The 18121-nt window shown below is 40.4% G+C and overlaps 1 protein-coding gene across 5 annotated transcripts in view; it reads left to right on the top strand.

Moving 5' to 3' along the window:
* Window positions 1-13682, top strand: part of LOC138792603 (cyclic AMP-dependent transcription factor ATF-7-like) — a 68957-nt gene extending 55275 nt beyond the window's left edge. For all 5 annotated transcript variants that reach the window (XM_069970221.1, XM_069970222.1, XM_069970219.1 and 2 more), the window contains 8 exons: window positions 312-431; window positions 1199-1353; window positions 2068-2167; window positions 2256-2372; window positions 3280-3411; window positions 3792-3989; window positions 4075-4183; window positions 5688-13682. In XM_069970221.1, the coding sequence (XP_069826322.1) occupies window positions 312-431; window positions 1199-1353; window positions 2068-2167; window positions 2256-2372; window positions 3280-3411; window positions 3792-3989; window positions 4075-4183; window positions 5688-5905 (1149 nt within the window). In that variant the 3' untranslated portion in view covers window positions 5906-13682. The remainder of the gene's footprint in view (window positions 1-311; window positions 432-1198; window positions 1354-2067; window positions 2168-2255; window positions 2373-3279; window positions 3412-3791; window positions 3990-4074; window positions 4184-5687) is intronic.
* Window positions 13683-18121: the final 4439 nt, after the last annotated feature.

The following is an 18121-nucleotide window of genomic DNA, read 5'->3' as shown; positions in this document are numbered from 1 at the left end:
GAAATGCCATTTTTTTGGAGATGGGTGTCAGGTCCCAGAGATGGGATCCACACCTATAAGAATTTATGGCATGTGCTGTGGATATGTTGTTAATGTCTATGATGGGAATAAACCTTTAAGTATGGGTCGTGATCGTGCACAGCAGAAGGTTATTTATTGCACATTTTTAGCATGATGAGTTAATTCTCCAGCTTTCAACTTTTAGGGCTATATAAAAAATATTATTTCCAGGTGTTTAGTATGAGAAACTGGTTTCACATGGAGTTTATGTAAGACATACCATGTTAATTTCCTATACTTGCTTTTTGCAGAGTGCGGGACCACTGGACATGTCTTTACCTTCAACTCCTGATATTAAGATCAAAGAGGAAGAACCAGTAGAAGTGGACTCCTCCCCACCAGACAGTCCCAGCTCAATAACTGAGGAAAAGGTAGTGGCTCACTCATACATTGCAGTGATATCAAATTAAACCCTTTCCACAAACTTTTTGGGTACTTAAAGAATGTAGGCACTCCTTGTGTCACTGTACAGTGCTTCTATACAGCACCCTATTGCTAAGGTTCTTCCTATAGAATGGATTCATCATATGGATGTATAGTAGGGCCTCATATAATTCCTCAGTTGCTGTCGTATGAATTAGTAACAGTAATTTGTCTTAAACTGTGTGATATTAGTTTACTATTAGTTATAAATTAGGCTAATATCAGGATGAGTATATTCTATGAAAATGTAATAGATTGGTGCCATACAGATTGGATGAAAGATGACAATATCTCTGCCAAGTGGACGGCTGCGAAGTGGACGATCATGAAAATTATGCCTCCAAGAACATTAGGCAAACTTTGTTATAGAAAGCTGCCATAAAGGGAACGCTACTAGGCAAAATGCAAGATTTATTAGAGCATCTATACATGTTTACCGTGCCACCCCCACCTCATGTGGACATTCTGCCACCAGTAAGGTCTGTGTGCATTCTGCAAGCCATTGTTTGTCATTGTTGACAAGCCTGTGAACACTTGAAGGCGACTAAAGAATCAAATCCAATTTGCATCTTTTATCTAATATTTCTGTGCACCTTTAGGAATTGTAATAAACCTTGTTAGGTTTGGGGTAACTTCTATCCTTTTTATGCAGGATTACTTTGCACATTGTTCTGTACTTTCAGCGGTGATGTTTAATGGTGTCACTTTGGTTAAGGTTCCACCGAAGCCGCAGGTCAGCTCAACACCCACTCCAACAATAGTACGGCCTGGTTCCTTACCCCTCCATATGGGATATGATCCTTTACACCCTACACTGCCTTCACCTACATCTGTCATCACTCAGGCCCCTCCGTCCAACAGACAGCTAGGGTAAGGAAGCAGTAGTTGCACTTTCATATCTGTTTTGGTGTTGGCATAAAATCCTCTAACTTCTCTCTAATCTCTCACTGTCCACCCTGTCCTTTTTTCTATTAATTTGCAGCTCTTTGCACTGTATTCCACTATGTGTACTAACGTCATATTGATTCAATTTTCGGATTTCTTCAGAGATATAATGATCTTATATCATGCTCATTCTTAGACTTGTTGTATGCAGTAATGGGTCTTACAACTTTAATGCTATATCAAGGCATGCTTTTATGAGTGGGACTCAATGTGTATGTTTTGCATTTATTGGCTTTGCTACCCTTTCCATAAGCATAAGTGGCATATTCTGTCCCTTTACTTGCCGCTGAATAGTAGTTGTCGTGGTTGAACACCACTTGCACAGTCTCTAGATGTGCCTTATTGGATTATGTGGGGTCAATGATCCATGTCTTTCTGTATATACAGTATGTGCTTCTGTTCACGTTTGCACGTCTGTTCATAGCATTCATCACAAATTTCCTCAGATTCGACAAGAGAATTGCATGAATAATGTTCTTCTTCATATTACAAAATAATGGGCTCCTAATAATGTAAGTGAACCCTGGTAGACGTTATAAATAGAAGCCACAATGCAAGTGTGAAAATAGCCCAGACCACTCAGTTACAGGCAGATATGCAGTTTTGTCTTCTAAATATTTTTTTCTCTCTGCATTTCAGTTCCCCAGGCAGCTCTCTTTCTCTTATGATGCACCTGGGCAATGGCCAGACTGTTCCTTTCCTTCCAGGCCCTCATGTACAGATGCCATCAGTTATATCGGTAGGAAAACCTCTGGGCTGTTGTAATAGTAATTCAAAAGTCCCTGGGTACCACTGACAGTTTTTTGTTTGTGTATTACTTGGTTTAGTTGGCAAGACCTATGAACATGGTGCCCAATATTCCAGGAATTCCTGGGCCTCCTATTATCGGTGGTGCAGGGCATATATCTCCTTCCGGTCTTTCAGCTCATGCAGAAGCCAAACTGGTAAGTTTCTGGACACTTCTCAGACATAAATTGTGTGAGTTAATTTCCTTCTATTTTGGTTTGCTGTATAATAATTAAAAATGTAAATGAAGCAGATTGGGATCCCTACCCTCGTTTCACCAGGTAAAGTGGTCCAGCTCCAGCTACAAACTGAAGGCCGTGCATGTATACATCTCTCCAGTCAAATCTATAGGGAGCTAGTTTAGGTCTTTCCATAACTCTCATATTCTCCTCTCTAATAATATAGGTAAACTTGTAGAACTCATTAAGTTAAATATTTTTGTAAATAGTCATTGAGCAAACCCTCCTCCTGATATGGCTGCTCTTACCTTCCTGTTGCTGTGTATAAATAAATATGTATACTATTTATTTATTTATACATATATTTTAAAAAAAATGTCACAGGTACGTGTCAAAGTGTGATTGGTGGTGCTCTCTGTGGTTGTACCCCCACCAGTCAGAAGTTGTTTTACTCCTCCGGCATTGGGGAAGCACTCCTTCGTGCTGCTTCATGCTCATTCTCCTGATCAGTGGGGGGGTCTTCGCAATGAGATCCTTAAAACTATTTACATGTCCCTGTGACTGGTCCAATTTTTTTTTTTTTTTTTTTTTTTTTAATGACGGTAACACTTTAGTTAAGACTGCAGCATGAGCCATGGATGGTCTGTTTTTTCTGGGGTTTTTTTGTTTGTTTTTATTTCTTGCTAAAAAGCTAAATTAACATTTCAATTATTTAGTAAAGTTACTATATTGCAAACTTTCTGCACTATAATCATCTTTTTATTGTAGCTTTAGAAGGTACTTTATTTGCTTTATTGGACTACTGCGTGAAATGGTTGTCTTACATTTATAAATCGTGTTTCTTTGTTCCTTTTTTTTTTTTTTTTTTTTTTTTTTTTTTTCCCAGAGACTTAAAGCCTCACTTACACAACAAGTACCATCTTCACTTAATGGAGGCATGGCTATGGTAGCATCACGACCAGAACAGAGCCAGATATTGGTTCAACATCCAGATGCACCTTCACCTGCACAGCCTCAGGTAAGCAGTCAGGAAAAATACAAGACTACTTCAGCATTTTATGTTTACACTTGCAAGGAATGGTAGTAATGTAACTGAGGAGAAATCACTAATTCTGCATAACCCAGGATGATCATTCAGTTCATTGAAAACCCAGTGCCCTAGAACATGGGTCTCCAAATTGCGGCCCTCCAGCTGTTGCAAAACTAGATTTTCCCATCGTGCCTGGACAGCCAAATCCAAAGCTTTAGCTGTCCAGGCAACAGCTGGAGGGCTGCAGTTTGGGAACCCATGCCCTAGAGTATAGTCTTGACAGTGATCGTGGTTATACTTCTGATCTAGTGGCCTCATGGAATTTATTAGTACTACTAGTAATTTATCATGCTACAATTTATCTGCAGGTATCTCCTGCTCAGCCAACCCCAAGCACTGGCGGAAGGCGACGGAGAGCAACTGATGAGGATCCAGATGAACGCCGTCAGCGCTTCCTTGAAAGAAACAGAGCAGCTGCCTCTCGTTGTCGCCAGAAGCGTAAGGTTTGGGTATGCTCTCTGGAGAAAAAGGCGGAGGAACTGACCAGTCAGAATGTGCAGCTTAGCGTAAGTTACTGATGAACTAGAATTGAATTATAATATGTGTCTGGTAGACTTGGCTGAAAATACTTGTGTTTGAATTTCCACGTAGAATGAGGTTACTCTTCTGAGGAATGAAGTAGCCCAGTTAAAGCAGTTGTTGCTGGCACACAAAGACTGTCCTGTAACTGCCCTGCAAAAGAAAAACCAGGTCTACCTAGGTAAGTTGTACTATGTAAATGGCATTTTAGTCACTGTACTGTTATTTAGACTACAAATGGGTATCTTTCTCCCATCAGGGTAGTGTCAGAACACTCCTATTCACATGAGGTTCTCCCAACTTTTCTCTACTGCACTGGTGTCAGACCTGTGTAGTTTTGCTGTAGCTGGAGGGACGCATGTTTGACTTCACTGCTCTAGTGTGTATGGCCGCCTGTAGCCCTAGCACACGTAATACTATTTTTATACATCAAATCACATATATAAAAAAATGGACAGTGTAAATTAAAGGTTATCCAGAATTGGATGAACATGTCTGCTGCTTTATGAAACCACCACCAGTCCTGTCTTCAGGTTGTGCAGGGCATTGCATTGTAGCTCCATTCTATTTCGTAGCGTTGAGCTACAGTACCACACACAACCTATGGAAATGTGTGGCCTTCTTTTTGGAAGCAGGCATGTCTTTGTAATCATGGACAACCCCTTTACACTCCACTAAAAAAAACCACTGCCTACAGGAATATAAAATTATTAAACAGTGATGCTGATTGCTATATTACCTGGTGGCTTTGTTTCCTTTATACTATTCTATACTGTACTATGCTGTTCCAGTTTCACTGTTTAACCATTTTACCAGCGCTCTGACTGTCCATATCTTACAGCTTCTGCTATATGGAAGGGAGGTCACTTTCTCTGTGCATTGCTATGAGACCTTTGATGTGAGTTTTATAAAAATAAAGAAAGTGACTTCCGGTCCACTTAGTGGTCACTGTGGCATTTGGGTGGCATTGGCGGCAGAACAGGATTGCATTATGGAAATAAAGCCGCCAGGTAAGAAAAGGATCAGCACAGCTGTTTAACTATATCATGTTGCTACATGGCAGTAGAAAAAACTAAATTTTCTTGGAGTGCTGTTTTGCTGGTTTAAGAAAAAATATCGGTAAACTTTATAAAACATATGGAATTTATCACCAAGATTTCTGCTTGCTATCAGGGATCAGAAATGCTGTGTTCATAGGCTTTACTATATCACGCCCTCACTGCTATTAGAGTTGCCGCAATGTGTCTGCATAGGTAAGATCTGTCCACCAGGTGCCTAGGAAAGGACAGAAAAGATCCTGAAGATGAGCAGCCATGTTCCTTTTACTATAAATGTCACCTGGTAGATAGAAGCAGCATGCTGCCCCTCCTGAATTGTGGCTGGTTAGTCTGGATGCTAGAAACCTCACTCCTGTTACTTTTGGGACCGAACACTGTTTTAAGCCAAAGTTGGCTATTTTTTTTATGGGAGCTCTTTTATCTTTGTGCCTGTGAAACACATGTTGGACTTAACAATAAAATTACGAAAGGATGTGCTGGGCAGTCATGTTCGGCATGCACAAATAGCTCAGGTGTTGTATATCACATGTATGCCTTGTCTTTCATCTTTTTACAAAACTATTGATCACAACGTGAATATATTACTACTTTGATAACTGGGTTTTTATTTATTTTTTTCTTGTGCAGAAAACCTCAAAGACAGCTGTGATACCAGGGGTTCTCCAGTCCCAACATCCCAGCACAGTTCATTGTCTTCTGCCTCCCCCAATGGGCTACGCTCACCAGCCGAACACATGGCCACTTCAGTGCTCACGCAGATGGCTAGCCAAAGGACAGATGGCCATAGTCAGATCCTACAGTCGCATGTCATCATGTCACCACAGTCGCAAGCAGCCAGCAGATGATGTATCTACTCCAATAAACCTAGAACTAACCCAACGGGATGCCTCAGCCCCCAAAGACTGAGCAGAATAACTAAGCCCCAGCACAGAACGGGCGGATATGGATAATAAAAATATATATACGTATATATTTGTTTTTAAAGTTCGGTAAAGGGTGTTTAGGAACTTTTTTTCTTTTATTTAGTACACAGACATCAAGTGGCTAAAGCACTAATCTTCAGATCCCATCAGGTCAAATCAAGATCCTAAACACAGAAACGTGTAAGGGCTTCAAGCACTAACAGACATGTTCATGTTCACACACCCTACTGCTCACTGTGTGGTGTATATAGAATACAGTTCTGAGGTTTACCATTTCAGTGCCAGCAGGATTGGGGTTTTCTCTGGTGCTCCTTGTCTGAGCATTTTACCTGTCCTGCTCTATTTGTGTAACCGATTCTTACTAAGAAACCCTTTCCATATTTTACTACTATGATTTTTACTCATTTGGAAAAGGCAGTGCCATCCATACTTTACCTGTCCATGGCATTTCAGTGTTGCTAGAAATTCATTACAGACGAGGCCTTATTGCTCAGTTGCCTTCCAGCCTCTGATACGCCTGCATCACATGAAGAACCCGGAGGGGCATGCTGTAAGCCTGGAGACCAGCCTGGTGCTGGATGGACACATGACACAGTACAGAGGGAGAACTATGAGCAGTCTGAGCAGCTGCATCCAGGAGGAGGAGACCCAAGAACGATCACTCTGTAGTTTCTGCATAGCTAAGAAGTGGGAATGCTTTACAGCCATGCGATCAAAGTGATGTCCATTTGTAATACTTCATGGAAAAAATCTGCAAGTCTTCCCCTCCTCTTGACATGCTGCTGATGTTTTCTATCTTGAACTTGAAGATTGGTGTCTCTGCAGCGTACTTCAACACTAATTATAACCAGCGATGCAGACTCTTTAGAGCCCTTTCATAGTCTTCCAGTAGTCCTTATCTGAAACATGGGGGACTTGTGACCTCTCTGGGATTTAGCATGCAATGTGGAGGCTCCTTGGTTGATAGATTTGTAATACGATGACCGAGCAGAACCTGAGTCAGATACTCTAGGAGTGACTTTTCTCCATGTACTGTAGGTACGGCACTAGCTTATTCTCATTGCCACATAAAACGGCAAGCAGAAGCTTCTCAGTGTCGATTGGAGGGCTGGCTTCACGTGCCTCTTACATTTGTCCTTTATTGAATAAGTGAAGTTTTTGCACCAACTATATAGTACTTTGATTGCTTTTACTTATAGCTCTTTCAGGTATTGTTCTATGCAGTCACATGGACCTTTCAGAGATACGTCTGTCTAAACTTTGGAATGTTACACTTTTACTTGCAGATTCACCAGGTAACATTAACAAATTCATTATGTGTAAGCATTTTCCTTAGCTGAGAAGTTTACAACATAACGTATACATAGCACTGCCTGCAGTCTCATACAGTCAGGCTTTGTGATTGCAGATGTCAGCGTATCCTGGATAATGTCACTATAGATGTTGCCGGGACAGGCACACAGTCGATTCTTCTTACTAGGATACACTACATGGTCTTTGGCATTTTAACAGTCTTCAAGCGTCGTCTCTTTTGCTGAATCTTAGTTGTCCTATACAGCAAATTGCTTGGTGGTGTTGGTTGTTACTTATATGCAGATTCCATATATTGGGAAATACTAGCCATTCAGGTAGCAGAAGAAAAGTAAATGATGTCAAATTGAAGCAAGACAGCAAGGTGACCTGACTATAGAGGACTAGATCAACTACTCAGTGGATCCTTCGTGGTCCTAGGAGTGGAACGTGGCACTAGCAATATAGAGACATGTTTTGTCTCCTGGTTTTAAATTGTGCATCGAGTCCACAAATATTTTATCTACAGAATTTAATATTTTATTATCTGTGCATTAGAAGTTGTCCCTACTGAACATCTTTGTGCTGGCAATACTAGGTTGTCATAGAGGAGGATCCCCCAGTTGGCACCTCCCCTGTAAGCCAGTACAGAGAGCTGCCATATAGAGGATAGGATATGAAGTATTCCTGCTGGGACTATTACTCTAAACCTAAAATGACATGTTTTCTCACAAACCAGTTGGATTAGGATATGATTGTCAGGTACCCAGGCCTGAGAATACGCCTGTTTTAGCTTATAAGCATTATCTGTAGCATTTAAGGCCCTACTGGTATTTGCTAGTGTCTGTATGGGAAGCATAGTATTCACATCTCCATTAATAAGTGGTATACAGTGAACCTTGGAAATATAATTCTATGCTGATCTGTATAGTGCTTGGAGCTGCATTTCTCTGTTACAGAGCTCAAAATCCGCAATCCCCCACACACAGCTATTGCAACACTATAACTCCCAGCATCCCCTGGAGATTGTACTTTTGCAACAGCTAGAGATACAGGTTGTGGATCACTACATTACTGTGTAAACTTTCTGTAATGGCTCCTAGACTCCCTCTAGTGGCCAGCAAGGTTGGGATCTAAAACATTTAGATTGATGACACATGAGTCTTTAAAAAAAACCTAGGTGCAGTTTACTTTCCCAATTCTTTCTAGTTAGAGGGCTTATTCACGTGAAACACTGAACCTATGAATGGGGAAGCCCTGTAGTGGACTCTTTCCCTGCCCAGCATCATGTAGCAAAATGATGCAGGGATCAAGTAAAGTTTAAATCTTTGCAGCTCTCTAATCTTATTGGTACATGATGCCCAGCAGGGAAAGAGTCCACTACAGGGCAGCGGCATCCATAGGTAGGTTCTGTGTTGCACAGAATGTGGGAATAGGCCCCAAGTGTAGTGTTCCCATCAATGTACAGGCGATTTTGAGCTCTGTATCAGTGAAATGGAGTTTGTTGTGTTCACACTTTAATAGGCTATTGTGGCCTATTTTTGGCCTTGTGACCAGAAAAAAGTTTTGATCGGTCCGGGTCAGAGTGTTCAGACTGTGACTGATCTGGAGATCTCTCAAACCTTGACCGAAAAAACGTATCTCTCTGACACGACAAAAGTTTTATTTTTGTGACAGGAGAATATAGTGAGTAATAAAACTCATTGATTATTTGCTGAGGATTTTACCTGCAGATTTTCCTATGAAATTCACAGCGTAGATGCTATGTGTAATCATACCTATTTATCACAGAATTTTGGACCTGAAATCCTGGTGTTTAACCATTTCTTAAAATTAGACTGAAACATTTTTATGTCAGAAAACTTTTACCATCAGATACCTTTTAAAATTTTTAAAATGTGGCTAATAGGACGCTTCAAGCCATGTTGTTCTAATCTATAAGTGATTTGTCCTGGGTTACAGATTTTACGCACAGCACTTAATTGATAATATGGAAGGCCATGTTCAAACGTGGCGGGTTTACCACGGTTTTACATCTAAATAAATGTACAAACTCTTACCATAAGGAATGTCACTTTTGCCTGTACTGCAGACAGTTGCAGAATTGACATGAATGGGATGTATGGTCCCATTAGGTAGCCACTTGGTCAGGTTTCAAACAGCAAAATGCTTTTTATATGAAAACATGTAAGGAAATTTTCTTGTGTCTAACCTATATAATTGACTTTAAATTGGTCAAAATCTTGCAACTTATTTTATATTCTATATCAATTTACTATACATTTCAGTAATCCATATGTAAACTGTATTCAGCTAAAAAGAATGGGAATGCATCAGCGTTGAGTCTGCTTTCAGGGTTGTCCCTCTCCCACTTACATTCAAGAAACATATATAGAATTTTATTCGTTATAATGTTACCATTAACACTGACAGATTTTATAGGGGGTCTGGGGACTGTTAAAGGGAATGTGTCATCAGAAAATGGATTTTTGGTGACATTTTTCAACCTATGTTTTAAAATCTGTAAATATTGCAGGTTTTTTTTTTAATTCTCACCACTAGGGATAAAACTAAGCTTAGACTACCTGTTGTGTCTGTGGTGGTAAGAGGAGTCTGCTGTAAAGTGATGTGTACAGCACTGCAGCAACATGTGACACCACTAGGTAGATAGCATCAATTTAAGACAATAGCAGCTCCCTGTGTCATGACCTTTTCAAAGGTCACAGAGCGTGCTTAATGATGTTTTACATTCATCATAAGGGGACAGTCTCTGTCTATTGTCATCTATATTCATGAATCTTGCTGTAAAGCATGTCACTAAATGATGTTAAAAACCCCATAACAATGTACAAATAGTGAAATAAATTAAAAAAAGTCAGAAAATAAAAACAGATTAGAATAAAAGAACAAGTTTTAGTATCTGACTAATCAGGTGACACATTCCCTTTAAAAATTATTTTTAGTCATCTGTTTTTGTTTTGTTTTTTTTTTGTTTTTTTTCATACCCTGCAACTTATTGCATCATCGTACAACAGTTTCTTAAAGGGGAACTATCAGCAGGTTAGACAAATCTAACCTGCTTATAGCACACTGTTGCACACAGGGCGCCGAGGGGGAAGGTATGTCTCTTAGCTTCCTCCTCAGCGCCGTTCCAGTGCTGTTAGCAGTGTAAACCTCGGCCCGGAGCACCGATAGGAACACTGCCCTGCCCATAAGTTACATACCTTCTTCCTCAGTGCCCCGTATGCAATAGGGGGCTATCAGCAGGTTAGATTTGTCTTGATTTCAGCCATTTACCAGTAAAGTGCACTTGAATTCATTTGATGACCCAGGAATATATACGGTTTAGAGTGAATCTTGAGCATACTTGGGTTCATCTAAACTTGAGCATGGCAGCATTTGTCACTATCAGTGGGTGAAGAAGTTGGATGCAGCTCTAAGGTAATGGCGTGCAAATGCTGCACACTCTTGTTCGCTCATACCTAGTAAAGATATATTTAGATGGTGCTGTCTTACTGTTTTTAGTTGTTTTTTTTTGTTTGTTTTTTTTTTGTTTTTTGAAAATTTGGAAACATTTACAGGAAGAACCATCATGTGAATACATAGTAATTGAACCTAATTGCAAATCTTAAGTGTTTTGTGTGATTTCTGGATAAAAGTCCCCACAACTCTATAATGTTATGCCTGTGCTTTTATGGAAAAAAAAACCCACCAACTTCTTTCTTATTTAGTGCCTTTTGAATATATAAGGCCTTATGTATGGATACTGGTGCCCATTTCAGCTTATCAGAATTTAGACTTTTTTTTTTTTTTTAAGTGGGTCTCAAAAAGAAAGCAGTGAGCCTTGTTTGCACTAGTTCTGATACATGTGGTCAGTATTGAAATACTGTATTTGTTATTTCACTATGTATCAATTGCAAATTGACCCAAATATTGTAATATTTAGTGCCTTTAAATTTGTTCAGAGTATTAAAAGAAATCCTAACATAGTGATCTTCCAAAAAAAGCTGCACTGGTCCTGTTTTGTATTGCAGTATGGCATCAGTTAGTTGAATCAGTACATAATTACATACCAAACACTATGTAATAAATTATGCATACATAATTTGGTATGTATTATGGACTAATTCAATTACATGATGACATGATTGAATCCATTATTTGATGTAGTTTGTAGCAAGCTGCAGTCATGCCTATCCTTGAGCCCGCTGCACTACATCCAGGAACATGGAAGCCTTTCCTGGCATTTAATGGGCTGGCATCATTTTTTCATGTCTTTTTTTGAGGTTCTGCAAAAAATACCGATTATGTTTGCAGTCCGGACAAATTTTTTGTCGATTGGGGACATATATGCTCCTGAAAAACTGCTGAATGTTTTAAGGAGACTTCATTGTTGAAATAATTTTATGTATAATTTCACTGAAAGTCTCAGTGGGATATTCCAGTACGGTAGCTTAAAGGGATCTGCAGATATATGCACACTACAGTGCTAAAGAGGTGTATAATAAGAACTATAAAGTGAATGTCATCCCATCAAGTCATGGATAAGATTTGGTATGGCTACATTAGAAAACGTCCCCCCCCCCGCCCTCTTTTGTAAACATGTCATACTGAGAAGGGTATAATAAATATATATATATATATATATATATATATATATATATATATATATATATATATATATATATATCTCTATCATGGAAAAGATTGTGATAAAGATTGTCTGGCATTTTATGAAAGTAGTTAATATATGTATATTGTAATATATCTTCTCTAGTTAGTCAGTCACATTTGGGGGCTGCCTACAGGGATGTTAATGTGCATACAAGTACATACTCTGAAATTGGTAAAATCGGCCTTTGTCAATTTCTCTCTAATCCTCTGTACCCCATATTTGGTGTAATGACATAGAAGTAGTGACAATACTATCATGTCATGATTGTCCAATAGCTTCCTTGGAGTATACCATTCCTATGGATAGAGCACCAGTGCAATAGGATGACATAATGCTTGGTCTCTGACTCCCCCATAAAGATGTATGGTGCCTTTTGAGACTGTAGGCTTCTCTGTTGCTCTTGGTACTTACCATACATTGCACATGTAGTGCATTCATCAGTTTTATCTATAATGTCCCACAGGATCCCTATAAAACCTTTCGGACTGCATTGTTTTGGTGGGTTTGCCTTAACAGCAAAGTCTGGTAAAACCTGAAGTTGTGTGCCTGTATGTGCCCTCCATCTGTGCAATGCATTTACTGTAGCAGGACACTTTCTACACCAACTGTGTAAAAATGACTACAGACCAGGGTGATATCATGGCGAAAATGTTAATGGAAATAAAGCATCATGTTCCAGAAAATAGCAGGCATGTTTTTACTAAGCTTTTAAAAGGTCTGGTTAAGATTGGCGTCTTAGGCTGGGTTCACACTACGTAAAAAAACACGGCAGTATTTCATAAAAAAGGCCGTAATTGCGTATTTGTGAAATAACGACCTTTGTTTGCACAATTATGGACATTTTTTATGAAATACGGACGTGTTTTTTACGTAGTGTGAACCCGGCCTTATAGTGTAAAGTGATGTCAGGACTGGAGTTTATTGTTGCAAAAATGACAGCCCTTTAAATACCATGTATCATACAGTGCCCATATATACAGCTATACTGGCTTTTAGGGCCACAGCCCCTTCAAATAGCTGGCTGGGGTGCGGAGATTGCAACCCTTACCCATCTAATATTCTCCAGATACGCCTCAGGTTTAAAAGAGATAACCTTTTTAACTTTTTAAGCCATTTCCTTATTTCTGTGCAATAATGAATTACTGTACAATACTTATGTCCCACAGACAGGTCCCCCAGTCCAGATACGCTCACAGTTGTTTTTTGTTGTTTTTTTGTTTTTTTTTTTAATTTGTGGTTCAACTTTTAATTTTAAGCAGATGACTTTGGCTGTAAGTGCAAAGTGAATTATTGCAGTCTTTGGATTGTGTGCCACGGAAAGGCGGGACAGCTACTGAATACTAAAAGACAATTTGGACTTCCATGTCTGCATCCTGCTATTCAGTGATGCCGAATATTGCAGCTATACTGCCATGACTTCAAGAACTGCATTGAGCTACCATTGACAAACAGATGTATTGAGAAGACTAAGAGCTGTCCTTGTTTAGTTACTCAGGTACATTTCTTGCATTAATCTCTAGACCTGAACACTTTAAATGCAGCAAGGTCCCCTGAAGCCGGGGGGCTGCAGGTGTTGCTCAACCATTTAACCCGTCTACCAGAGAACTGCAGAGCAAACTACTCTGGAAGCGGGTGAGTTTAAGGCCTTTTCCCTTTCACCATTGTTGACACCAAATTAATGTTATGTGCCTTTTATTTTGTTAATCATGTAACAATAAACTCTGTTACCAAGTACCTGGAGATTGACTGATTTATACATGTGGTTTATATAGCTTGGGGGTAGGACACTGGTGGCCAGCAAGTAGATACATACATACATACATACCCTGTATGTGTGTAGATTAAATTATTTATACAGTAAAAATGTTCCTATATGTAATGTCACACGTTACATAAACACTTAAAGGAGAAGTCCTGCAAGAAATTTTATTAAAGTATTGTATAACCCCCCAAAAGTTATAAGCGTTTCCCGTAATAAGTGTATATTGGTGATTTGTATAAAGTGCTTTTTTCCCTGCACTTACTACTGCATCAAGGCTTCACTTCCTGGATAAAATGGTGATGTCACGACCCGACTCCCAGAGCTGTGCGGCTGTGGCTGCTGGAGAGGATGATGGCAGAGGGAAGCTCAGTGTCCCTCCAGTGCCCTGTGTCCCCCTGTCATAATCATCCTCTCCAGCAGCCACAGCCCGCACAGCTCTGGGAGTCGGATCGTGACATCACCATGTTATCCAGGAAGTGAAGCCTTCATGCACCTATAAAGCCCGCTGCATAAAAAAAGTCCAATACCCTAAACATCAACAGGAGGTAATAAATATAGTAGATAACATCAACTGCCAATGTGACCCATAATCATAGGAGTCATTGAAGCAAAACAACAATCCCACACAGCAATACACTCAGAACTCTGGTCTGTTTTTCTCGCACAATAGCAGCTCGATATGAAGACCTATAAAACCACCATAATTGTACTCTACCCAACATAAAAAATATGTATCCAAGACATATCCAATATAAGAACATTAAAATGCATAAAAACGGACATTGAGTCCACTGTGTAAGAATCACATACAAATATAATCACTAGAATAAAGTGTAATAGCACAAAGAGGTACAAATGTCAACAGTAATAACTGCCCAGGTGTGAGCTATAACAAAAACACGGTAACAATTAGAGATGAGCAAATTACTGATCTAAACGAAGCAAAACGCTTAGTTCTGCGCTCCGCTCATCAAGCAGCCTGCTTTTTAGTGCTGCTCCTCCCAGGATGCTTGGAAAAGCTGGATCCAGCTTTTCGACGGCACCTGGGGTAGAGATGCAGTGAGCGGAGCAGCCCTTAAAGGCCGACGGCTCGGGCTTTGTGGGCCCTTGGGCGACAGAGCCTCAGCAGGCCCCTTTGTGGAGCAAATCATGTGGCGACAGTAAAACTGCATGTCCCTTATAGATGCTCCCCTCTGGCAGGCAAACATCTGAGGCACCCTACTTTTTCAGCACCTTCCCCCACCCCTATACAAGCTCCTCAAACATTAACAGGACCCTCTTTGTGCAAAAAGAACTTTGCCATTTTGCCCATATGAACTGTGCCAATGACCCCCCCCCCCCCCCCCCCCCAATTAAATTTTCCAACCAGTGACTGCAGGTGTTGTCAAAATACAACTCCCATCATGTCCTGCCAGCAGTGGATGATGGAAGTTGTAGTTTTGCAGTAACTGAAGAGTGAGTCACATGTTGAAGAACACTAGAGTAAATAAACTGTTCTCCTATATCTTTGTTTCCCAATCAGCGGCCTTTCAGCTGCTGCCAAACTATAACTCCTATTATGCCCTGCCAATAGTAAATGGTGGGAGCTGTAGTTTTGCAGCAACTGGAAAATTGAGAACACAAGACTAATAAACTGTCCCCCCAAATCCATGTTTCCCAACAAATGACTCTTCAGTTGTTATCACACTACAACTCCCATCATGTCCTGCTAGTAGAGATGAGCGAACCGGGTTCAGGTTCGAGTCCATCCGAACCCGAGCGATCGGCATTTGATTAGCGGTGGCTGCTGAACTTGGATAAAGCTGTAAGGTTGTCTGGAAAACATGGATACAGCCAATGACTATATCCATGTTTTCCACGTAGCCTTGGGGCTTTATCCAAGTTCAGCAGCCACCGCTAATCAAATGCCAAAATTTCGGGTTCGGATGGACTCGAGCATGCTCCAGGTTCGCTCATCTCTACCGGCTAGCAGTGCACATTGGAGTTGTAGTTTTTTAGCAATTACAAAGTCACAGGTCATAGAACATGGCACTAAATTAACTGTTACACAAATCAGTGTTTCCAAACAAGTGACTCTTAAGCTGTTTCCAAAATACAACTCCTATCATGTCCTGCAAGCAGTACATGCTGGGGTTGTAGTTTTGCAGCACATAGCGAGTCTCATGTGTTTAAAAAAATGTGACTTCCCCCCTTTCCCCCCCTTTCCCTATGTACACTCACCAGTCTCCTGGCCCAGTAGCTGAGCTGCTCTGGCCTCCTCTAACCAGGTCTGAGCCAGAGCAGAAAGGTGCAGGGAGCGCTGATCTACTGACCTGCAGGACAGAGCAGATTGAGAAGACCACTGGTAGGCCGGGCAGGGAGGTGAATGTTCCCTACCTCCAGCCAGTCTCATTGCATTGTATTGGTGTTTAAAAGACACCAATATAATGCAATGCAAAGACTGCATGTCTCCTCCTGACTGCTCTCCCTCAGCAATGATTAACTGAGTAATAGCAGGATTGGGCCCCAGCACTTGCTCGGGTAAGGTGGGTGCTGATGCCGGCCCCGAGCCCTGATCAAACTAAGCTCTAGTGAAAATGCCAATAAAGCCTCCCAAAATGTACCAGCACAATGATTCCATGGATATATTTACCAATGTTTCCTGTGACAATTAGATCAAGAAATACCTTGGATCACTTGATCTCATTGTTACCTTTTTCTTGTCACAGAATATATTGGTAAATATATTTGTAAAATCATTGTGCCGGTACATTTTGGGAGGCTTTATTGGCACAGTTACCCGTTTTTTGTTATAGCACATACCTGGACAATTACTTTCATGTAACAAATTTTTGTATGTAATTCTCTCGTACAAACCGGACTCTGTCTGCTTTTATGCATTTAATGTTTTTTATGTTGAACAACATGTCTGCAAATAAGTCATTGGTTTTATATCTGTTATGTTGTATAGAGTATAATTTTTGTTGGGGTTGTTCCAATACAGTGGGAATATACTAAATATAAAAACATCTATAGGACTGGTATTGGACTCCTGAACTGTAGGTGTTTTCAATAGCAGCTTGAACTGCTATGACTGCACTGCAGCATTATATCTAAATGTATATGTAATGTGAGTATTTTCCTGATCTGTTGGCCATTTGTATATAGAGTGATTTGTTCGTTTTAAGGTTTGCACTTTCTGTGATTTGCTCAGATGCAATTCATACTTTGTCCACATGAGGTCTCTAATCATTTACTAAAGCTTTATTTCTATAAAGCAAATGTGAGTCTAGTCCAAGTGAATACTGTTTACCAACATTTTGGCTATTTCTTTGCCGAAGTACCCCTTTAATACTGCATTCTGATGTATGATTTCTATATAGGGGAACTCCACTTGCTCCAAATAAAGAGCCGCAAAGGTACAGGCAGCTGAACTGAATTTTTTTAATTTAGTTTTTTTTAATGCAATGTTATTAACATTAAACTGAGAATGGCTTGAGGATACCCTCACACACACTTTTCGTCTGACAATTTTTAGGCCCAAAAAAATTGGCAGAAAAAACAACAACGCCAGTGCGATGCATTGGGGTTTTTTATTTTCATGCATTTGCGGTTTTGGGTTTTTTTTCTAGCGTTTGGCTTTGTGTGAATGATCTTGTTTGTGGTTTATGTGCATTTTTGAGACAACCAGAACATTCCCATTGAAGTCTAGGGGAGAAAAAAAACGCCAGTTTGCAAAAACAAATTTAAACCCTCATCATGCTGCGTTTTGGGAAAACTGCTACAGAGCCTCAAAAACACCAGAGAGAAGAGAAAAACGCCATGTGTTTAAGGCATATCATAAACTTCCAATGAATTCCAGCTAACATCTGGCCGCTGGTGTTTTTGCAAAAAATAACGCCTTGGTGTTTTTCCGACAATTTAAGGTAGCGTGAAGCCAGCCTCACTGATGGAAAATATCCAGCAAAAGGAGATCCTGTGGACAAAAACAACTCTCAGTTCTGAAGAACTGGTATACAATAATCAATGTGCAGTGGAAAAACCTTGCGTGATGAGATGAATCCAGATTTCTGTTACAGGCTGATGAAAGGGTAAGAATGTGGCACAAGCGGAATGAATCTATGAACCTGTCAGGTGTAACCAGTGGAGGTTTGCGTCCTGACCGTAGCTCCCCCCTTCCGGACCGTGCTCCGACGAGCGCTCAGTACCTGTCAGGCCGCCGCCCCCTTACACATTCTCTCCCTCCAGCAGGCCGAGTGATGTTATATCACTGTGGCTGCTGGATGGAGAAGACATGTGTGCGGGGGTGGCGGCGACCTGCTCCTCTCAGGCTGAAGATGAGACAGGAAACCGCTGTATTAAGGTGAGTATGATGCTTTTGTTTTTTTTTTGTTTTGTTTTGTTTTTTTTTGGGGGGGGGGGGATTATTAAT

This window comes from Dendropsophus ebraccatus, chromosome 5, assembly GCF_027789765.1.
Source record: "Dendropsophus ebraccatus isolate aDenEbr1 chromosome 5, aDenEbr1.pat, whole genome shotgun sequence".
Taxonomy (NCBI): domain Eukaryota; kingdom Metazoa; phylum Chordata; class Amphibia; order Anura; family Hylidae; genus Dendropsophus; species Dendropsophus ebraccatus.
Note: the sequence above shows the minus strand (reverse complement) of the source record. Positions and strands in the feature narration are given on the sequence as shown.